The sequence below is a fragment of the Clytia hemisphaerica genome, unplaced genomic scaffold (assembly GCF_902728285.1).
Source record: "Clytia hemisphaerica strain Z4C2 unplaced genomic scaffold, Clytia hemisphaerica genome assembly, whole genome shotgun sequence".
NCBI classification, from domain to species: domain Eukaryota; kingdom Metazoa; phylum Cnidaria; class Hydrozoa; order Leptothecata; family Clytiidae; genus Clytia; species Clytia hemisphaerica.
This window is the reverse complement of record NW_027103289.1, coordinates 1,542,427-1,562,872: the sequence shown is the minus strand read 5'-3', so window position 1 is coordinate 1,562,872 and position 20,446 is coordinate 1,542,427. Positions and strand designations below refer to the sequence as shown.

The following is a 20,446-nucleotide window of genomic DNA, read 5'->3' as shown; positions in this document are numbered from 1 at the left end:
ACCTTCAGTGCAACACTGAGTTTTTAGAACCATTTTAATCGAGTTTCATCAAGCATGATCATTTCAAGTCAAATTATTTCAATATTTTGATCAAAACTAATATCAAAGAGTCAAAATTCAACTAATGAAATTGGGTGGAATCTAGCATAAATGGTTCTAAAAAATCAATGTTGCACTGAAATTCTGTACGATCCTATGTAAAGTACTGTAGTTAGAGTTCATCTGTAAGGCAGCATAACTTTCTTCAAAGTTCTTTTCTAGGTCTGTGTAGTGTCTATAATGATAAAACAGTACAAAGGTATGAAATGCAAGAAGAGACTTCCCTTCAAAGATCAATGGCAAATAATTTTTTAGCATTTAAAAACAAAGAAAAACAAGAGACTTAGCGTTTTTCCTTAGTGGTGAAATTTCTTGTTAAAAGCCTCATTTCACCTGTTAAAAGAACCTTCAACTTCTATGCTAAGTACTCCCACTTAATTTTATCTTAGTATTTCCTCTGCAATAATGTTAAAAACATTAGAATCAATTTGATTTGATTTAGGGTTTTGTAACAGGCATCAGCCAAAGTTGCTTCCTCGTTACCTGTTGGGGTCTGCTATTTCTGTCTCTGCGACCCTAATTTGCCCTAAAATTCAGTGAAAATTGTGTCCAAGACTTTGATATTGCAATCTAAGACATTTACCATGGTCTGGAACCACTAGGAAACAGTTTGGAAAATTTTGATAAAGCTGGATGCCTGGTTGCTAGGGAAAAACAATGCGTTGCTAAGGGAAAAATTGGCTAAGTCTTGATGACTTAAAAAGATTTTCGAAGATAAATTGTGCAAAAATGGTATTAGAACACATGGGTTTGATTTTAGGATTGGGTAATATGGCCAAAACACTAACTAAAAATGGTTTGTTTCAGTGGTGGAACTTAGGGCCATGGCTTTAAAAGCTCATTGAAAATACTAAAAATTGAGCGAAAAGCTATGTTTAACCGCCATTTTAGGGCGTGGCCTTAAGTGTCACATGACAATTTTAATTGAAAGTTAAAGATGACCATAGAGACTTCAGAAATATACAAAAATATCAATGTGACACTTGTGGCCAAGCCAGCTAATTGCTCTCAAAATCTATTCAAAATTAGAAATGTTGTGATTTCAGGCAATGATTTCTAGCCATAGGGTCAAAAAATTTTTCTCAAAATGCCATTTTTTCAAAGTACCCATGGATTTCTTCCAGGAAAATATGTTTTGAAATGAATCTTAAGCTTGATCATGTCTAAAATTGCTCTTGAAGTCAAAGATTTATCAAAAGTGCACTTTTTTGGGCAAATTGGCCAAAATTTTAAAGGCCCATATCTTGGGAACGAAAAAAGATTTTTCAAAAAAATTTTCACAGGATGTTATTTTCATGTATTTGAGCAAAATATCCAAAAATTGGCAAAATCTGAGGATATCACTTCCTCGACCTGCCTGATTTTGTCTGATTTTTACAGAAAATGGCTCTTAATATATTATGTTGTTTAATCAATTCTCTCAGTGTCGCAGCTTTCTCGTCTGTATACGTGAATCCGTCCCGTTGAGCTTTAAAACGTGGATTTCCGTTCAAAACCCAATACCCATTCTGTACAGACTCATCAAAACTGGTTGCAAGACTTCCCCTCTTTTCATGACTCTTTTTAGGAGACAAAAGTGAAATTGACCAGCGTATGAAATACGTAGGATTGTTGGGTTTATTCACTCTCTATTTCAACATCTACCAAACATTGGACAAGAAGTTCTTCAAACAACTATGGGACGTCTATAAGAAGGTAAATTTTGTACGTTATGTACGTTAAAAAGGGTGTCTTGAAAACATTGGAAACTAACCCTTTAAGTGCCAATGTCGTATATATCAGACATGGGTTATGTAGGAGGGCGAAGCCCTCCTGTAATGCCCAGTTTGAGTTAGAAATCCTCCTGTAATGCCCAGTTTGAGTTAGAAATTCTCCTGTAATGCCCAGTTTGAGTTAGAAATTCTCCTGTAATGCCCAGTTTGAGTTAGAAATTCTCCTGTAATGCCCAGTTTGAGTTAGAAATTCTCCTGTAATGCCCAGTTTGAGTTAGAAATCCTCCTGTAATGCCTAGTTTGAGTTAGAAATCCTCCTGTAATGCCCAGTTTGAGTTAGAAATCCTCCTGTAATGCCCAGTTTGAGTTAGAAATCCTCCTGCAATGCCCAGTTTGAGTTAGAAATCCTCCTGTAATGCCCAGTTTGAGTTAGAAATCGTCATTTTTGGTCGAACTCGTAGGAATTGGATTGTGCTTCATGGTCAAGCAAAAAAAATCAAAAGGAAGTCTCTAGCGAGATTTTAAGCCAAAAAGTCAAAAACTGCAAAAATTTAGCAAAAATCCACTTTTTAAAGATTTTGACCGTTTTTCAGTTTTTTTGACCAGTTTTGGTCAACGAGTGATCCAAGAACAGCTCCAAATTTGGCCCTGCTTCACTTGATTCTGCCTTCCAGCGAATTAGTTTGGAGTTTTACTACTGGGCACTTTTCTATCATTCAGGCAGGTCCGCGACTGCTTTAATTTCCCTTACCTACCCCCCCCCCACCTTAGCCGCCGCCCACCCCGCCCTTCCAAAATCGAGCGGCGCCGAAGGCGCCTAAAAGAAAGAGGAGACTCTAAGCTATCCAACGAGCTATGAACAAGCCTCTAACTCCTTCTAGATCCGGAGATATAAGCCTTTAAAGTTTGAACTAGAGATTTTCTTTAAAAAACTTGACCGTGGCACTTAAAGGGTTAACTAACTGTCCAAGGAAAATCTAGAAAGCCTTGAAAAATTTGAAAGCATATTCTTTCTTGTTTTGATTTGGATTATTTTTGCATTTTGAAATTTTAATCTACAAAAAAACTAACAGAGACTAACAGACAGTGAACTCTTTCTAATTCGAACTTCAATTATTCAAATTAATCTCTAATTCGGATTCGGAATCGAGTTCTCCCTTCTAATCTAGGACTGACTCTAAATTTAAAACCTTTTTTTTTTCAAATCCTTATGTATACTTGATGATTTCCCCATTCTTTTAAGGTGCCAGCCATTCACCTGTGTGGGAACATCTTGATATTTCCCGACGAATTCTTATTGGATCACATTCCACATTGCGAGAAATTTATTGACAAGAAACAAATAGATGCTGTGATCAACGCACGACTTGCATACTTGGTCGCCAATAATACCAATCTCACTAAGTAAGTCATAAAGTCAGGTTAACGATATTCAAAGTGAGGTCTGAACCACTATGAAATAATACTGAGCTTGCAAAAGCATTGCAGTTGTTAAAACGAGTCATCAAAACAAAAAAGTGTGCGCTACGGCAGAAGGCCTTCAGGTCTCCACTTGCGCGCGCTTCGATCGCACTTTTTCGAGCAAAGCATCCACGCTATTGGTCAAAAGTAAAATGAAGAAACTCCATTGGTGCGATCTGACATAACGGTTGAACAAAGTTGAAATGTGTTCAAGTTTTTTTTTATGACGTAATCTTTTTTCCAGGCAAAAAGAATTGAGTGGAGACCGGCCTTTAATTTTTGTTTTACTTGACAATGGAATGTCTTCTTTATAAAATTAAATAATGCAGACCCTCAACAATTTAGAACGTTTTGACTTGAAAATGTTGAATTGAAACGAATGTTCTGCATTTTTGATGGTCCAAAATTTGCATTGCTTTTGCAAGATCAGCAAACAACTCCATATATGTTTTGATTAGTTCTTGTTGGCAGTGTATTGGTGAAATTTCGTCCGGAGAAGGATTTTAATTTGTGAGATCCTACGACTTTTCGAGCTCGACCTGTATGCGAAAGCATACCTGAGGTAAGACAAGAATATAATCTTTCCATTGGGCTGACTTTAGCGACCGTAGCATTCGGCTACTTACTCTCGGCTACCTAATAAACGGGGGCTTTGGAATAAGCGGGGTTGGTAGAAAAACTCTCAAATATTGATAAAAAAAATTGAAAAAGAGGCTATACAGGAGAATTATGGAAAAAGAGGGAACTTTCAAAAACATTTTCCTAAAAGTTGATGGAAATTAAGGACGTTTTTTCCAACCTTCCGTTGGAATAAAGAATGTCCTGGGTGAAAATTTTTTGAAAATTAATTAACGAAGGATGCTTATTAGGTACCTGAGAGTACTAATTAGTAATACATAGTGGCATCCAGGTGAGACCTGTTCTGATTAGATACAATATAAAACGATGTCTTGTTAAAGCTTTAAAATAATATTTTCCTCAATCTCAGGGATGCACACAATTATTACCTTCAAGTGAGCTGTTGGATGATCGAAATGGAATCTGCTGCATCCAAGACCAACAACCTTGGCGAAATGCTGAACAAGAAAGCAGCCCTCTTCATTCAGGTAAAGCTCTCAAAGAATGATAATGATACTTTAGTAGATTTTCTGAAACCCAAAAAACACATATGAGGTAGGGACTATAAAAAGCACCAGGCCTCGAATCTTGTTTTCAAGATGTACTTTATATATAATGTACTGTTCAACCGAACTCTTCGTCTATCTGCCGACTTTCTACTACTCTGTTCCAGAGTGATCTCACGTTTATCGCTTCGTAATACACTATGTGCGCATTGTCTGTTTCATAAAAAAATCACGTACGGAGAACTCTGCGATGAAGTATGATAACCAACACTTCTCTTATCGCCTCCCCTCTCTCACCAACACTCCATCGTAGCGGTCAGTTTGAAAAATATCAAATGAGAAAAGACAATGACAACAGACCCACTACAGCAATGAATTTTGAAATTAGCTGTAGATACTGGGTCTGTGTACAGACAAACTTTCTACCTACAAACCTTCGTTTAATGTAAAAGACAGCGGACGGTTCTTCCAAATATTTAAAAAGTCATTAAATTGACATGAAAAGAACCAAAGCTAACCGAGAATAAACTAATAAACTCTGATTGATTTCAGGGTGTACGGTACGCGTACAACATTAGCAACACCATTCGTACTGTGATGAATCTTCACGTCTCGTTGAACAAACCAATGACCAAAGGAGCTGTCATCGCTTTTTGCCGACTGATTGGTCTATTGAAGGTATTTACATTTTCACACCCACCGAGGCTGCTTTCTTCCGGTTCCATTTAATCTCTATGATAAAGGTCGGGGAATCTTTTCATTATTTGGAAAATTCGTATGACTGAAACGACGAAACAGATTTTGAAGAAGATTTTGCATTTGAAATATTTTTCAAAAAGCACAGAATTGATAGCACGCTCTAACATACAGTGAAGTCCAAGACCACATGCAGACGTTATGGTTCCGTATTGTTCCGATACGAAACGGTTCTGAAACAAGTGTGAACGTCAAAAAGAAGACGTTACAAAGCAAAATGGATGGAAACGGTTTCGCTCCAATTTTTTCATCGGAACGGAACAGCTACGTTTTCTTGCTCCAAAACGTTCCGAAACCAATCATAGGAACACTCTTGACCCAGCTCGACCCGTAACGGAAATCATACCGGAGCGACACGAAACCGTAACATCTGAACATGGTCTATATGTAACCCGAAACCTCTATAACTCAAATGTCTCCTTAACTCGAACAAGTTTTCTCGTCCCTTCAGTTTTAACAACAATGTATTATAAACCAGCATCCATAATTCAAAATTTCGAACAAATTTGTGTTCCCTTTTTCATGTTTAGAGAACCAGTGTAGCTTTAATGACCCTTTCCTTTTTCTTTTCTTTCTTTCAAGGGCATCGAATATACTTTTCATCGAAGAAGTATGTACATAGCAGAGAGCATCAATCATATCTGTCAACATCTCTCCTTCAAAGCCATGGTTGTCATTGACACGGTCAAGGTGTGGAATTACGTTTTTTTTTGTTTTTCTGTACTTCGCCTTCCCTCTATGAATCATGTTTGGAATAAAGTAGAGTAGGATTTGTAAGAAGAAAAATTTCATGATTTATGTGCTCGCGCGTACGTATTTAGATTAAAATGTCTTAGGGTCGGTCTCCACTTGCGCGCGCTTTGATCGCACTTTTTCGAGTAAAGCTTCCAAACTATTGGTCAAAAGAAAAATGAAGCGACTCCTTTTCCTCTTGAAAACCTCATCGAAGTGTTTTCTCAATTTCTTCACGAGATAAGCTTTGGTAAATTTCTTTTACTTAGAAACGAATCATCGAAGACAAGCGATTCACTGACCAAAGACTGGTATGTATCACACATTTTGAAAGCCTTGTTGTAAACCAAGAAAAATATTTCTACTTGTGAAGCTATTAACTTCCTCATTGGCTGTTCACAAGAAGCAGTTTAGCTAGGCTTTTGATTGCAAAGACAATGCAATGACAAGTCTTTTAACGAAAGCATTTGAAATTAATCTAGTGAGATTGAATACGTATTTAGAAAAGATAAAAGGAAAACTCATTTTCGGATTTAAAACGCACTGGCTAACTTTTCTTAATGAATATCTCTCTTTCCACTAATTAAGTGATGGTTTTCTAAGCAAGTATTCGAAATGGATCTAGTGTTGCGAAGTCCGATTTTTTGAAAAACTAAAGAAAAGGGAAAGCTCTTCTCCGGAGTTAAAAGATTGGACAAACTCCAATAAGAAATAGCTCTCTTTCTACTAAAAAGTGAGGGTTTCGTATCTTTGGAAATGTTTCCAATCTTCTCTTCCCCTTACGTCGACCAGGAATCTATTGGAGCATTCATAGATAAGAAATTGATAGGGTTTAAAATTTTACCCCATGTTAACCCTTAAAGTAAAGGAGGCTGGGTTCGAGGTTACCAGTCAAGTCATTCTTGAACTCGTCTGAAAACACTGTATTAACAAAAACGATGACGTCATTCCTTCTTGTTAAACTCAAACCCAGTATCTTTGCTGCTTTTATACCGTCGACCTACAAGATAACGTTGATGGTGGGAGTAAAAACCAATATGCAGACGACACTACTATCTATGAACACTGTAAGGTAGTAAACCTCCCAGCTTCAATCGTCAACTTAACACATCGTTTAAACCAACTTAGAGAATGGTCAAGCACTAATAATCTGGCGTTTAATAACAAAAAAACCAAAATCATGCTACTGTCAACACTGAGAATGTCAAACCTTCACGATTTCATGAACCCCGATCACGCAACCTTTCATATCTATCACACAGACCAACTGATAGAACGAGTTACCGTTTATAAACTTCTTGGCATCCAATTCGATCAAAATCTAAATTGGCAAACTCATATCGATAAACTCTGTCAATCAGTTTACGCAAAATTATACGTGCTACGCTATCTTCGTCGTACAGCAACTTTTCGTCTGCGGAAGCAACTGGCCGAAGCCCTTCTTATATCGAAGTTACACTACTGTTGTTCATTGTTCTGGAACCTACCACAAATCCAGTTGAAAAACTTGATAAACTGCTATGCAGAATTGCAGCTTTTGTGACGCTGAGATATTCTACAATCGAGGATGTAGTACAGCTTGGTTGGTTACCGATCCAGCAGCAAATTAATTTGAACTTTTGAAACTCGCACACAAATCGATTCACCAGGATGAGTTTCCATCGTACTTAAAAGGTTTTAAATTAGAGTCGCGGGACGTAATACTCGTAATGTTGAGGAAGTTGAATCTAAATATGAGACTAATGTATCGGAAAAATTATTTGTTGGCAAGGCAAGTCGCCTTTTGAATGATATTCCAAAAGCGATCAGGGAAGAACCTGATCACAAAAAATTTCGCAATATTTTAAAAAAGTATTTATTAGATCGTAGTCTGGCAATATTTTATACACGTTATATCTAATTTTTTTTTTTACAATCGGTAACCTCACAGCAATCTATACATTACTTAATCTTATAGTTTTCTTCGTTCGAGTTAGCAGTATTCAACTCTACAATTTCTCATCATGTTCAAGTCTTAGCAACGTTTTTCGGGTCGTGCCAGTTTATCCTATTTCAAGCCAATATATTGTAGATTCTATGATCATGAGGTCTAGTGGTTATATTATTAATATTTACCTTACAATATTTACTTGATATTTTAGTCTGGTGGTCTGATCAACACTTAATTTTCGCAGGATTAGCCACTTCAATACTATTAAAACTCAACCGAACTTTTCCTAATCTACTACAACACCAACAAGTTATACTTTCTGTTTTTTTTTTTCTGCAATTTTGCGAGATCTGTCAGTATCCTTGAGTTTTGTTTTGTGTTTTGTTTCTACAGTTTTACGGTTTTATAATCTGAAATTTTGTGAGCTCTGTCAGTATTCTTCAGTTGTTTTTTTTGTGTGTTTTGTTTCTACAGCATATTTTTTTTCATAGAATATAATTATCTTTTTATTTAAATATGATTATTTTTACATAGGACGAATAGCCATTGTAAAATATGGAAGAGCCTGAAAGACAATTAATAAATAAAAAAAAATAAAATAAAATAAATAACTTAAAACGGTTTGTTATACAGTTAAGTCTCCAAGACTTGAACGCGCACGGGGAACACAAACTCGTCCGAGTTAAGGTAATTTCGAGTTGTAAAGCTTGGTTTATGAGATATTGTTCGCTGAAAGGACGAGAAAACCTGTTCGAGTTAAGGAGACATTCAAGCTATAGAGGCTCAAATTATGAAGACTCCACTTTATTGTCTTTCTTGTTTTCACTCAGGATGTTCTGGGAGCGATCATGTTATTACAGAATTCCCTGAATGGCCCTGGTAAGTTTACAATGTTTTTATACTGGTATGGGAATATAGTTTGTAGTTTTGTCATTAGCTTTGGCTCTAATCTCACCCAGGGGGTAAGATTTTTTAAGTAAAGAAGGATTTTAAGCTCTTTGTAGGGCTTTTCGGGTTAAGGAGAAGCAACATGGGGATAATTCATACATAATCTAAGATTTTTTGCCCGAAAAACGCCCAAAATACGTTCGCGGAAAATTTGAGATTAAGTTGTAATACAGTTTTTGTTCAATTTGAGTTATTCCTATCACCTTTTTCCACTTAGTTCATTATACTGAGATTGCTGGGTATTTTGTCGTTTTTCAGAATTAAAATTTTGGACGAGAATGGACGAGACTTTACACTTTTTCCATGGGATATTTTGATTTCAGAGGAGTTCGTTAGACTCTAGGCTATATTCTCAGCCCATATTCTCAGCCCATATTCTCAGCCCATATTCTCAGCCCTCCTATTGGAACAAATCTTATGACTTTGATTGTAAACGTTCATTTTTTTAGGCACTCAAGAAAGAAATCTGTTGACCAAAATAGCTTCCCACCTCGTTCGACAAAAGGTTGGTAGATAATGATTTACTTTCCTGCTTTTTGGTTTACACTGGCAAGAATCACCAAGCAGTTCTTTACACGTGTCCTTTTTTGTTTGCTATAATGAAAAACAAAGATAGATCTGCGAGTGACATTTTTCACCTCAATACAATGAGGATTTTTCATTTGCGAGTTGCGAGTTACGAGTTGCATTTAGAACCACGAGTTGCGAGTTACTTTTCACGAGTTACGAGTTACGAGTTGCATTTTAACGCACAAAATTCGCGAGTTGCAAATTGAAATTGCGAGTTGCAAATTGAAAGTGCGAGTTGCAATTATTGACAAGCTGTATTAGAACTTCTGCGGTTGTATCTCATATACCGTCGCCGAAAAGAAATCTCCTTTGTAACCTCTTTACCAATCCCCTCACTATTTTGTGCAATTCGTGAGAAACCAAAAGAGGGTCTCTAAAATTTCAAAAAAAGTAAAAAAGGGGGTTAAACTATAGCCATGGCGAATAAAGATCTTGTCCATTGTACGGTTGATATATAAAAATCACTGCGAATATCATTGTTCATCACATACTGTTCTTTGATTCTAGTCTTTAGTGAGAAAGTCATGCTCCTCTTTGATTCTATGACTAAAAATGAATGCATAAATGACCTCTTAACATAAAACTTGGCGTATGATCATGGCGAATAAAAATAAATATCTAGTCCATTGTGCAGTTGATTACCTCTATAAACATAAGAATTTGTTCAGTGTGAAACTAGTCTGAATCGCAAACCTCTCTCTACAAAACTACAGGAGCACGAATCCGTTAATGGATGCCAGCAACCTAGTGTGAAACTCATTCATCATTGTCATACTCATCTTTGATTATATCAATAAAAATGAATGCATAAAATGACCTCTTAACATAAACTTGGCGTAAAACTATAATAATGGCGAATAAAAAAATAAATATCTAGCCCATTGTGCAGTTGATTACCTCTATAAACATAAGAATTTGTTCAGTGTGAAACTAGTCTGAATCGCAGACCTCTATACAAAACTGCAGGAGCACGGATCCGTTAGTGGATGCCAGCAGCCTAGTGTGAAACTGCATTCATCATTGTCATACTCTTCTTTGATTCTATCAATAAAAATGAATGCATAAAATGACCTCTTAACATAAAACTTGGCCTAAAACTATAGCCATGGCGAATAAAAAATAAATATCCAGTCCATTGTGCAGTTGATTACCTCTATAAACATAAGAATTTGTTCAGTGTGAAACTAGTCTGAATCGCAAACCTCTCTCTACAAAACTACAGGAGCACGAATCCGTTAATGGATGCCAGCAACCTAGTGTGAAACTCATTCATCATTGTCATACTCATCTTTGATTATATCAATAAAAATGAATGCATAAAATGACCTCTTAACATAAACTTGGCGTAAAACTATAATAATGGCGAATAAAAAAATAAATATCTAGTCCATTGTGCAGTTGATTACCTCTATAAACATAAGAATTTGTTCAGTGTGAAACTAGTCTGAATCGCAGACCTCTATACAAAACTGCAGGAGCACGGATCCGTTAGTGGATGCCAGCAGCCTAGTGTGAAACTGCATTCATCATTGTCATACTCTTCTTTGATTCTATCAATAAAAATGAATGCATAAAATGACCTCTTAACATAAAACTTGGCCTAAAACTATAGCCATGGCGAATAAAAAATAAATATCCAGTCCATTGTGCAGTTGATTACCTCTATAAACATAGGGATTTGTTCAGTGTGAAACTAGTCTGAATCGCAAACCTCTCTCTACAAAACTGCAGGAGCATGAATCCGTTAATGGATGCCAGCAGCAGCCTAGCGTGAAACTGCATTCACCATTGTCATACTCTTCTTTGATTCTATCATTAGAAATGGATGCGAGATGAAGAATTAACCAATCTATCAGTAGCATTCACCAACATGGATGTCATTCTTAACTTGAGAGTTCATCTTCGCAAAGCTACCAATTGCAATTTCCTCTACTTTCACAAGGTGAGATTTCTGTTCTTTTTTTGATCTGTAGATTAAAACGGCGCTTCTATTCATGGTCCCGCACGATGTCGCATAGTCCAGCAAAGTGACCTAATACTAATAACGCCGAGCAGTCCATCAAAAACCTCTATATGACCACCACGCTAGTCAGACGAAGTACTTTACAAGCTCGATACCCTGGCGTTAGCATTAAGTATAAAAAAGCGAATGATATATAGGGAAAGAGGCTGGATGGCCCCGGGGGGGTACTACCCTTGTCGACCGACGGAGGTGCTCCGCTGAGGTTCTCAAATTTTCTACTTTTTCCCCAAATTTTCCAAAAATAGGCACCCTACGGGGGACTGATTTTTCTATTTTGGTGTTTTTGCGACCCTACCTGGGACTCGTGGAGGTCAAAAAAGGTACCCTGACCAGCGGAGCATCCCCGTAACCCATCTTGCCCTAGTACCCCCCCCCCCCGGGTGGATGGCATAGACGTAGCGAGATTCCCTGCAAAATTTATGAGGGAGTGCAGACGTTTATGACATAAAGATTATCTTTTAATAAAACAAAGACAATAATTACAGTATAAAACCGCTCTCATCCATAAATTTTGCAGGGTATCTCTCCACGCCTATGGGTGGATACTTTTTGGACCTACCCCGGTGGGGTGGAGGTCCTATAAATTAACCCATGTTCGTTCGTTCGTTAGTTAGTGTGTTAGTTACCAGCTTTTCTCGAGATTGGCTCATTAGTTTTTTCTGATTTTTGGCACAAAGGTGCATGACCATAAACCCTCGAATGTGACGGAGCCCGATTTTCGAAAAAAAAATTTTTTGGGCAAATTTGGGCCAAAAAACGGCTTAAAAACGGGTTTTTTGGACTTTGTGAAAAATTAGATCATTAATTTTTCTGATTTTTAGCATGAAAGTAGGGTACAATCTTAGTTAAAGGATGGCTCAAGCAGATTTTTGCAAAAAAATTTTTTTGGCTCAAAAATCGCATTTTTATCTATAAGAACCACTTTAATAAGAATACATCAATGTTCTTAGCCATATTATTATTATTATTATTTCTATTATTTTTTTTACGATGAAAATGTCACGGTGGAGGGTAATGGTTAATCTATATCTATAAGAATCACTATTTATGAGCATATATCAATGTTATTAGCCAAATTGTTTTTTTATTATTATTTTTTCTAATAGAAGAAAGTGTCACGGTAGAGTGCGACGGTTTGACTTTTCTGGAAACCTTATTTATTAAGCTGTGCATTTTTCTGATAGTGGTTTTTATAAAGAAAAGCGCTTAATAGCTTTTTTATTTCTTTTTCAAAAATCTTTTTCAATAATAGTTTCTCTCAATAGATATGCTTTCATTTTCTTTATTTTTTTGTATTTTGACCAGTTATGTCTTATGTGTTTCATTGTTTCAATGTTCACTGATTAGTTTGATAACCAGGTAGGTCCATAAAAGTATCGCTTGTTACTTTTTATTTTGTTCATATTTCAGGTCATTTTACCAGTGTACTTCAAACATTTGTATGACGGATGTGTCGACCTCCATCGAATCCATGTAAGATATCATTTCATTAAAAATTCACTCTACAAATTTTTTTTTTGAAGCATTACGCTTCTAGATATATCGAGGCTGAAATCTGGGGGAAAATAGCTTTTGCCTAAACATATTACACGTTTTTTATTATTATAAGAACATCCAAATTTTTTAAAGTCTTTTGATGTTCTTAAATTTGCCTAATAATTTTATGTGCTTCTAAACTCTCAAATATTCAAAAGTGAACTTTACCAACCCCATAAAACAATTTTGCTAACAACCTGTTTTCTCTCAAATGCAGTTAAATGAGCCCAAAGTTCAAATTATCAAAAGAGAAGGAAAGTTTTAGGAATATTTTGTACTTTTGGGCTTATCTCTAAGTATTTAAGGGGTGAAAGGTTGATGGCAAAGGTTGATGGCCTCTAAGGGCCAGTAGGGCCAGAATTTTTTATTGCAATCATTTCAAATGAATAGACCAGGGACTAAACTACCAGAAATTATTGTTTTGAGCAGTAACAAACTCCCCTAGGACAGGTCAGATGGCTCTAAAATACCCCTGAAATCAAATTTGCAGTGTTTTTGTGACGTCATAATTCCAGCTACCATTTTGAAAATTTTGACTTTTTTTGAAAATTGTATAGTTTACTGGCCATAGTTTCAGAATCACCAAAAATCAATTCCTCATTTGGATTTGAGAAAGCATGGTTCTATATCAAAAAACTTTTTAAGTGCAATGCCCAAAAATGTCAAAAACTTCAAATTGGCATAAATCCGCCATTATGGATTTTCAGACCAAAATATTTTGGGATTTTACTCAGTTCATTGTACTTAACAACATATCCAAAAATGAAAAAAATCTAAGTTTCAAACTATTGGAACTGCCCCAAACTGCCCCATTCTTAAAAAGACTGGCTCTTAACTTGTTCTTAATATTTGAGCCATCAAAGCCTCATGTTCTTATATAGTTTGTTTTCATAAAAAATGTGTATGCAAAGTCACAGTTTATGAAATTTCTAAAGAATGTATATATACATACATAGTTTGCAATCCCATGACATGTGCATGAGCACAAGCACAAGCAAAATGAGGCTTAAAAAAAGTTTATCATATGTGTGCAAGTGAGAATAGACATAGTCCGTATAAAAAAGCCTGGTTTGGAAGCCTATTGTTGTAACTTTTAATAATTTGTTGATAAAGATTATAAAAATCGGTTTGCTCAGTTTTTGATCACGGTACTAAATACTCCTCTTGGGTTTGGTTCAAAAGTTAATCTCATAATCAAAAAGTTAGCAAAACAAAATAATTTCTCAATGCAAGTTCAAATTCGCAATAATAGAAAGAAATAAAAGGCTTCCAGACCGGGGTTTCTTATACGGACTATGGAATAGACTGGTAAACTTTATCGTTGTATTCTGCTGGACGCTCGCTATACCATGATTACACGCTTTTTTTTTATAAGAATGGTGTAAATCCATTTCATCATGGATATTCTTAACTTTTTTGGGAAAATCATCCTAAAATATTCTTACAGCATTCTTATTACTTGGGGGTAATTGGTAATTTATAATTTAAAATGCTCTAAAAATGACATTCTTTGCTTGAATAGCAAAATTCCATGATGGTGATATTCTTAGTATATTCTTAATTTTTAGGCCAATTTCAACATGGACATTCTTATAAAGTGTATTCTTATAAAAAAAAGCGTGTATTACATGAATATTTTACACTATCTTTCTATAATAAGGAATCGATTAAAGTAACTTTTGAAAATTAAAAATTATTAATCACGTGGTGATCACTGTTACACATTTTGGTGGAAAGGAAGAATTAAACTAGCTTTATGTGATTTTTCAACCTTTTAGCCCAGGGTCCACTTAAAGCTTTTTTTATAGACTGGATGGCGCGATTAAGTGGCCCGGTATAGCTTAGCCGCCAGATTTTAATTGTTTTTGGAAGGTAAAAACAGTATGACGCAATGTTTTTATTTGAGAATAAGGGATTGCAAATCTGTTATTGATGATTGTTCGTTTCTCATTTTTGATTATATCTTTCAACTCCAAGTAGTTTCATTGTTGTTTTAGACTGGAGTCGTTTATAATGCGTGTAATACTAATAATACCAATACTAATAATAATAATAATAATACGGGATTTAGTTTGTATAAACGACTGGAAGAATCCGGTGTTCCAGCCTTATAGATACAACTTGCGTAGCGAGAAAACAATTTATCAAGCAACAACAAACTCTCAAAACGAAATCAACTCAAATGAAAAACTTTCAATACACAAATCCACACATATTTTTTTTCTCAAGAATTATTTTGAGCAGGAAAAAATTATAATTGCAATATTGACACTTTTCTTTTGTTTGGAGTTAGTGCACAAAGGTTTCTAGACGACTAAAATTGTTCCATTCATTACTTTTTGCTTTATTTCTACTATGTATAAATTAGTCGTCTAGCTTGCTAGACTATTGTTGTTTGGATTTTAAACATTCTTTTTCAAAATGGCGACCTCGCCAAACGCTCTTAGTCTACTCAGTGGACTCAGCGTCATAAAAAAATATGAAAAAGCAAAGTTCAGCCAAACGTAGACTCTAGTAAACCTACTTAAGCTTAACATGGCGATTTGTGATCTCCGTCAAGATGCAATCAATTTCTCATAGTCCGTCTTCACAGGTCAATTTTAAGGAAAGCTAAACTGTATTGCTCACGGTACGCTCGCTATGTTCACTGAATACTAAAATCACAACAATAATCTCAAAAAGTTTGCCTCTACAGCTCTAGGGGGAGGGAAGTGAGTAAGTCAAGTAATTTATTGGTTTCATCGGTAACAGTGTATTGGTATTGTAGCTCTAGCTATTATATGAAAATATTTAGTGGTTTTCTAATCAACTTTCTTGCGGTAATCTATTTTATAATTTCTTTGATAAGGGTGCAGATTAATAAGTATTGTTTTGAGATGTTATGGTATTAAAACAGCTTGTTAGAACAGCTTGTGTTTATTATAAAAGCCGCCTGTTGCTCAAGGCTTTTCTCAATTTTGTCCGCACTGAAAAACATAAATGCAATACATATTTGTTTATGTAGCTAGGACCTGGTGTAATAATGTTATCTACTTAAAATTTATTTAAAATAGATCTTATCGAAGTTTTTTATTTTTCTAAAAAAGCGATACATTGCTGTGCATTGTGGGATTGTTTCGGGAGTATTACAATAGAAATCTCTTAAGAATTCTTCAGGGGAATTCTATTGTAATACTCCTGAAACAATCCCACAATGCATCGCTTTTTTAGAAAAATCAAAAACTCTGATAAGATCTATTGGACAGAAGAGAATTCTTTTAAAAATAATTTTTCATGTATGCTGGGTTTTAAATAATTTTTGCTGTCGCTTTATTTTTGATTGTCTTACTGTGACGATGAGTCTTGAAGACTTTTCGAAGTTTGAGTGATTTATAAATTTTTTTAAATTGTGAGCAGCGAAAGATAGTTCAGTTTTTAAATTATTTGAATTTTGAAATTTCTTTGTAGGCAAATCTGAGATGTTTGAGTATTATGACGGCCTGGTTGATATTTTATCCGCATTCACTGTCGCATACTATTCTTTAGTTTACATGTTTTTTATATAAAGGTCAACCTTTTTTAGGCCTTCGAATGTTCACGACATTTTGAGCTTTAAGCCTAAAAATGTTCTTAAACATCTTCTTATATTTACACCATTTCGTAAGCATTTTTGTGCAATTCCCTCAGAAATTGTGTCTTTTAAAAAACCGAAAAGCCCTAAAAGGTTCTTAAATTATTCTTAATATTTCGGCCATCGAAGCTTCATATATTGTTTATGTTGTTTGTTCTTATAAAAAAACGCATAATATAATAGACCTTTGCATAAATTACGTCACGACGAACATCACTTACCTCGTTTTGAGATTATTACCATGGTGATTAACTCTTAGCGAATTTTATTACAACTAAAGTGTAGTATTGTTTGTGATTGATGTTGCAGAGTGCTCAATGAAAACCAGAGCCAAGTAAAATATTAAAAGATATCTTTCATCACAAAAAATAAAAGAGTACACTACTCCGATTTTCGTGCTACTGCACTTTTTAAATGTACAAAATAAAATCTGATATTTTTACGATTTTATTTTGTACATTTAAAAAGTGCAGTAGCACGAAAATCGGAGTAGTGTACTCTTTTATTTTTTGTGATGAAAGATATCTTTTAATATTTTAGAACTAAAGTGTATCCAGATATAATTGGCAGTGAAAACAAGAAGGCCTGTAACTTTTGATAGTCCGATATAATTTCGAAAATTTTTCTTGTTTGTTTTAGAGAATCAAAAGCGCTATATTTGAATGTATTTTTGGTTGAAAAATTCGCGATTTTTAGCGGTTCAATTTGCGATTGCAAAAATTGAGCTTTTTTTCTACTTATGCTACAATGTTCATTTTTATACACCAGTGGTATTTCAACCTTAAGTTAAGAAGGTTGTGAAATTTCAAGACAAACGGAAAAGTCCTTCGGAAGATACGGGACCCGAGATACCCTTTGCTAGCACTTTTCTGTGAAATATCAAATCTCCAATTTTTTAACAAAAACGGGGGTAGTGATGATAAAACAGTTTTTCAATCATAACACATTTTACGATATTTTTACGATAATGACCTTATAGCCAAATTGTGCTTAGCAAAGCTCTTTAATTACTTAAAAATAACAAAGGCAATATAAGTTCAATATGCTTATCGTCTCAATAAAAACAATTATACTGTGATTTCACTTCGTTTCAAAATAATCAATGAGTACTAGTAATCGTATGGTTTGGAGTGCAATTAACGATTAATCACGAGTAACAAAGGAGAAGATAGTAATTTGCACGAGTCCGAAGGACGAGTGCAAATTACGGTATTTTCTCCTTTGTTACGAGTGATTAATCGTTAATTGCACGACAAAACATACGATTCCGAGGTAATCGTCATAATATAAACATTCGAAAACCTCCTTTTTTTCTTTTGTGTTTAAAAAGAAAACATTGCAGTGTAATTTTTCTTTGTTTTCAATTAAAAGAAGCTATTTTAACGTAAAATTTCTTTGTTCTTTTTTATATTGAAGAAAAAAATGTCTTTGTTTTTTATTATATAGTAAAAAAAAGTCTCTGACACAGTACTTGGGAGAGAAAAGAATAAGGGGACAAAAGTGTCCCCCCGCCGAAGAGTGCAAAAAGTGGTAATAGTGCAATTAACGATTAATTGCACTCCTCTAAACCAATCAGATTCGAGTAATTTTGCACGGCTGACGATTAGTACTAGTAATCGTATGGTTTGGAGTGCAATTAACGATTAATCACGAGTAACAAAGGAGAAAATAGTAATTTGCACGAGTCCGAAGGACGAGTGCAAATTACGGTATTTTCTCCTTTGTTACGAGTGATTAATCGTTAATTGCACGACAAAACATACGATTCCGAGGTAATCGTCATAATATAAACATTCGAAAACCTCCTTTTTTTCTTTTGTGTTTAAAAAGAAAACATTGCAGTGTAATTTTTCTTTGTTTTCAATTAAAAGAAGCTATTTTAACGTAAAATTTCTTTGTTCTTTTTTATATTGAAGAAAAAAATGTCTTTGTTTTTTATTATATAGTAAAAAAAAGTCTCTGACACAGTACTTGGGAGAGAAAAGAATAAGGGGACAAAAGTGTCCCCCCGCCGAAGAGTGCAAAAAGTGGTAATAGTGCAATTAACGATTAATTGCACTCCTCTAAACCAATCAGATTCGAGTAATTTTGCACGGCTGACGATTATACCAATAATACCAATGCATCAACACTTTCCAACTTTTAATTGCACTGTTCAAAAAAGATAATATGAACCTGGTGTAAAAACGGAAATTTATGTTTATTCCTTTCAGGAAAATCAGGATAGTCACTTCAAACAATATCTTCAATAAATTTCATGATGCACCTTATCTTCTATAAAATATTGAAATAAGAGAGCGACCTTCTAAACACGAGGCCGTTATAAGTGAAAAATTAGCCAATAAAAATAAGTCACGTGATAAATTACCAATCAAATAATAAGAAAATTAAGTACATCGAAGCGAGCGCTTACGCCGCATGCCAAAAATAAAGAAAAATTAGAAAATTATTTATAAGAAAAAATAACTTTAAAAAGTGAGGTTTTTACACCCGGTTTTTAGTAAAAATTAGGAGATATTTCACAGAAAAGTGCTTGCAAGGGATATTTTGGTTCCTGTATCTTCCGAAGGACTTTTCGTTTGCCTTGAAATTTCACAACCTTCCTAACCCAAGGTTGAAATACCACTGGTGTAAAAATAAACATTGTAGCATAAGTAGAAAAAAAGCTCAATTTTTGCAATCGCAAATTTAACCGCTAGAAATCGCAAAGTTTTCAGCCAAAAACACAATGAAATATAGCGCTTTTGATTCTCTAAAACAAGCAAAAAAAAATTTGAAATTATATTTGAATATCAAAGTTAATGGCATTTTTGTTTCCACTGTCAATTATATCTGGGTACAGACTTTAATTTCAATTCATAAAAGAAAATTATTTAATGTCTCGAAGGATATCACCATGGAAATTGTTTGAACACGATGTAAGAGATGTTCGTGACGTAATTTATGAAAAGGTTCATTAAAGATAATTCAAATATGATTTAATTTGATATCATAGATGAAATAAATGATCCATGACAAACTGCATTTATAATAAGAGAGAGATGTGTTGAGGAGAACGTGATGGTTTTCAAACAGAAAGAAAATGGCTTTGACTTTCGAGGATGTTTTAGAGAATTCAAAGTCAAATAAATTTACCATACAAGTCGTTATCGCTCTTTCACTGCAATGGTTTGTACCAGGTGCTCACCAAGTGTTAATCTCCAATGTTGCACCTTACATACAATGCCAATTCGGATTGACCAACTTTGAAGCCGCTTTAACAGGAGCTGCCTATTTCCTTGGACTCAACATTGGTGCATTATATTTTGGTTACATGAGTGATAAACGTGGTCGAAAAGCAAGCTTGGTATTCGCAGTATTACTTATGTTGTATTTTGCTTTCTTGAACGCTTCAAGTCAATCTGCAACGTTTTTCAGTCTAACAAGACTGTTCTTGGGAATAGGTGGTACAGCAACTTACCTGACTACTACCACTCTCACCTCCGAGTATGTCAAAGTGAAACATCGCTCTAAAGACTCTCTAGCTTTTGCATTGTGTTTTATATTTGGCATGATGTACGCTTACCTGATCTCATATCTTGTTTTGAATCGGTACGGCTGGCGTGTACTGACACTCATTCTATGCACGCCAGGTTTATTTATCGCTCTTCTATTGAAGATAGTTCCAGAGTCTTTCCGCTATTTACAAACCACAAATAACGAGAAGAAACTCATGGAGATTTTACATCGTTTTGCACGTACAAATGACGTCCAAATACCGTCCAAACTGGATCTACAGTGCAGAGAATCTAAAAATAAAGCTAGTTACAGATACGTCTTAAAGACATACCCTATAACAACATGTTTGTTTTTGATCATATGGATTGGAGCGATGACTTGCTTCTACGGCTCGAGTTTCTTGTTAACCTACAGATTGCAGAATCCGGTTTGTAAACCAGTGCATCA

General features: G+C 34.9%; 1 protein-coding gene across 1 annotated transcript in view; it reads left to right on the top strand.

Moving 5' to 3' along the window:
• The window catches only part of LOC136809868 (WASH complex subunit 4-like), a 54,784-nt gene that overhangs the window by 9,913 nt on the left and 24,425 nt on the right, over positions 1-20,446 (top strand). Inside the window, exons 12-21 of the mRNA XM_067066429.1 lie at positions 1,667-1,794; positions 3,055-3,215; positions 4,261-4,378; positions 4,949-5,074; positions 5,735-5,842; positions 6,154-6,195; positions 8,645-8,693; positions 9,212-9,267; positions 11,152-11,274; positions 12,766-12,828. Of these exons, the coding sequence (XP_066922530.1) occupies positions 1,667-1,794; positions 3,055-3,215; positions 4,261-4,378; positions 4,949-5,074; positions 5,735-5,842; positions 6,154-6,195; positions 8,645-8,693; positions 9,212-9,267; positions 11,152-11,274; positions 12,766-12,828 (974 nt within the window). The remainder of the gene's footprint in view (positions 1-1,666; positions 1,795-3,054; positions 3,216-4,260; positions 4,379-4,948; positions 5,075-5,734; positions 5,843-6,153; positions 6,196-8,644; positions 8,694-9,211; positions 9,268-11,151; positions 11,275-12,765; positions 12,829-20,446) is intronic.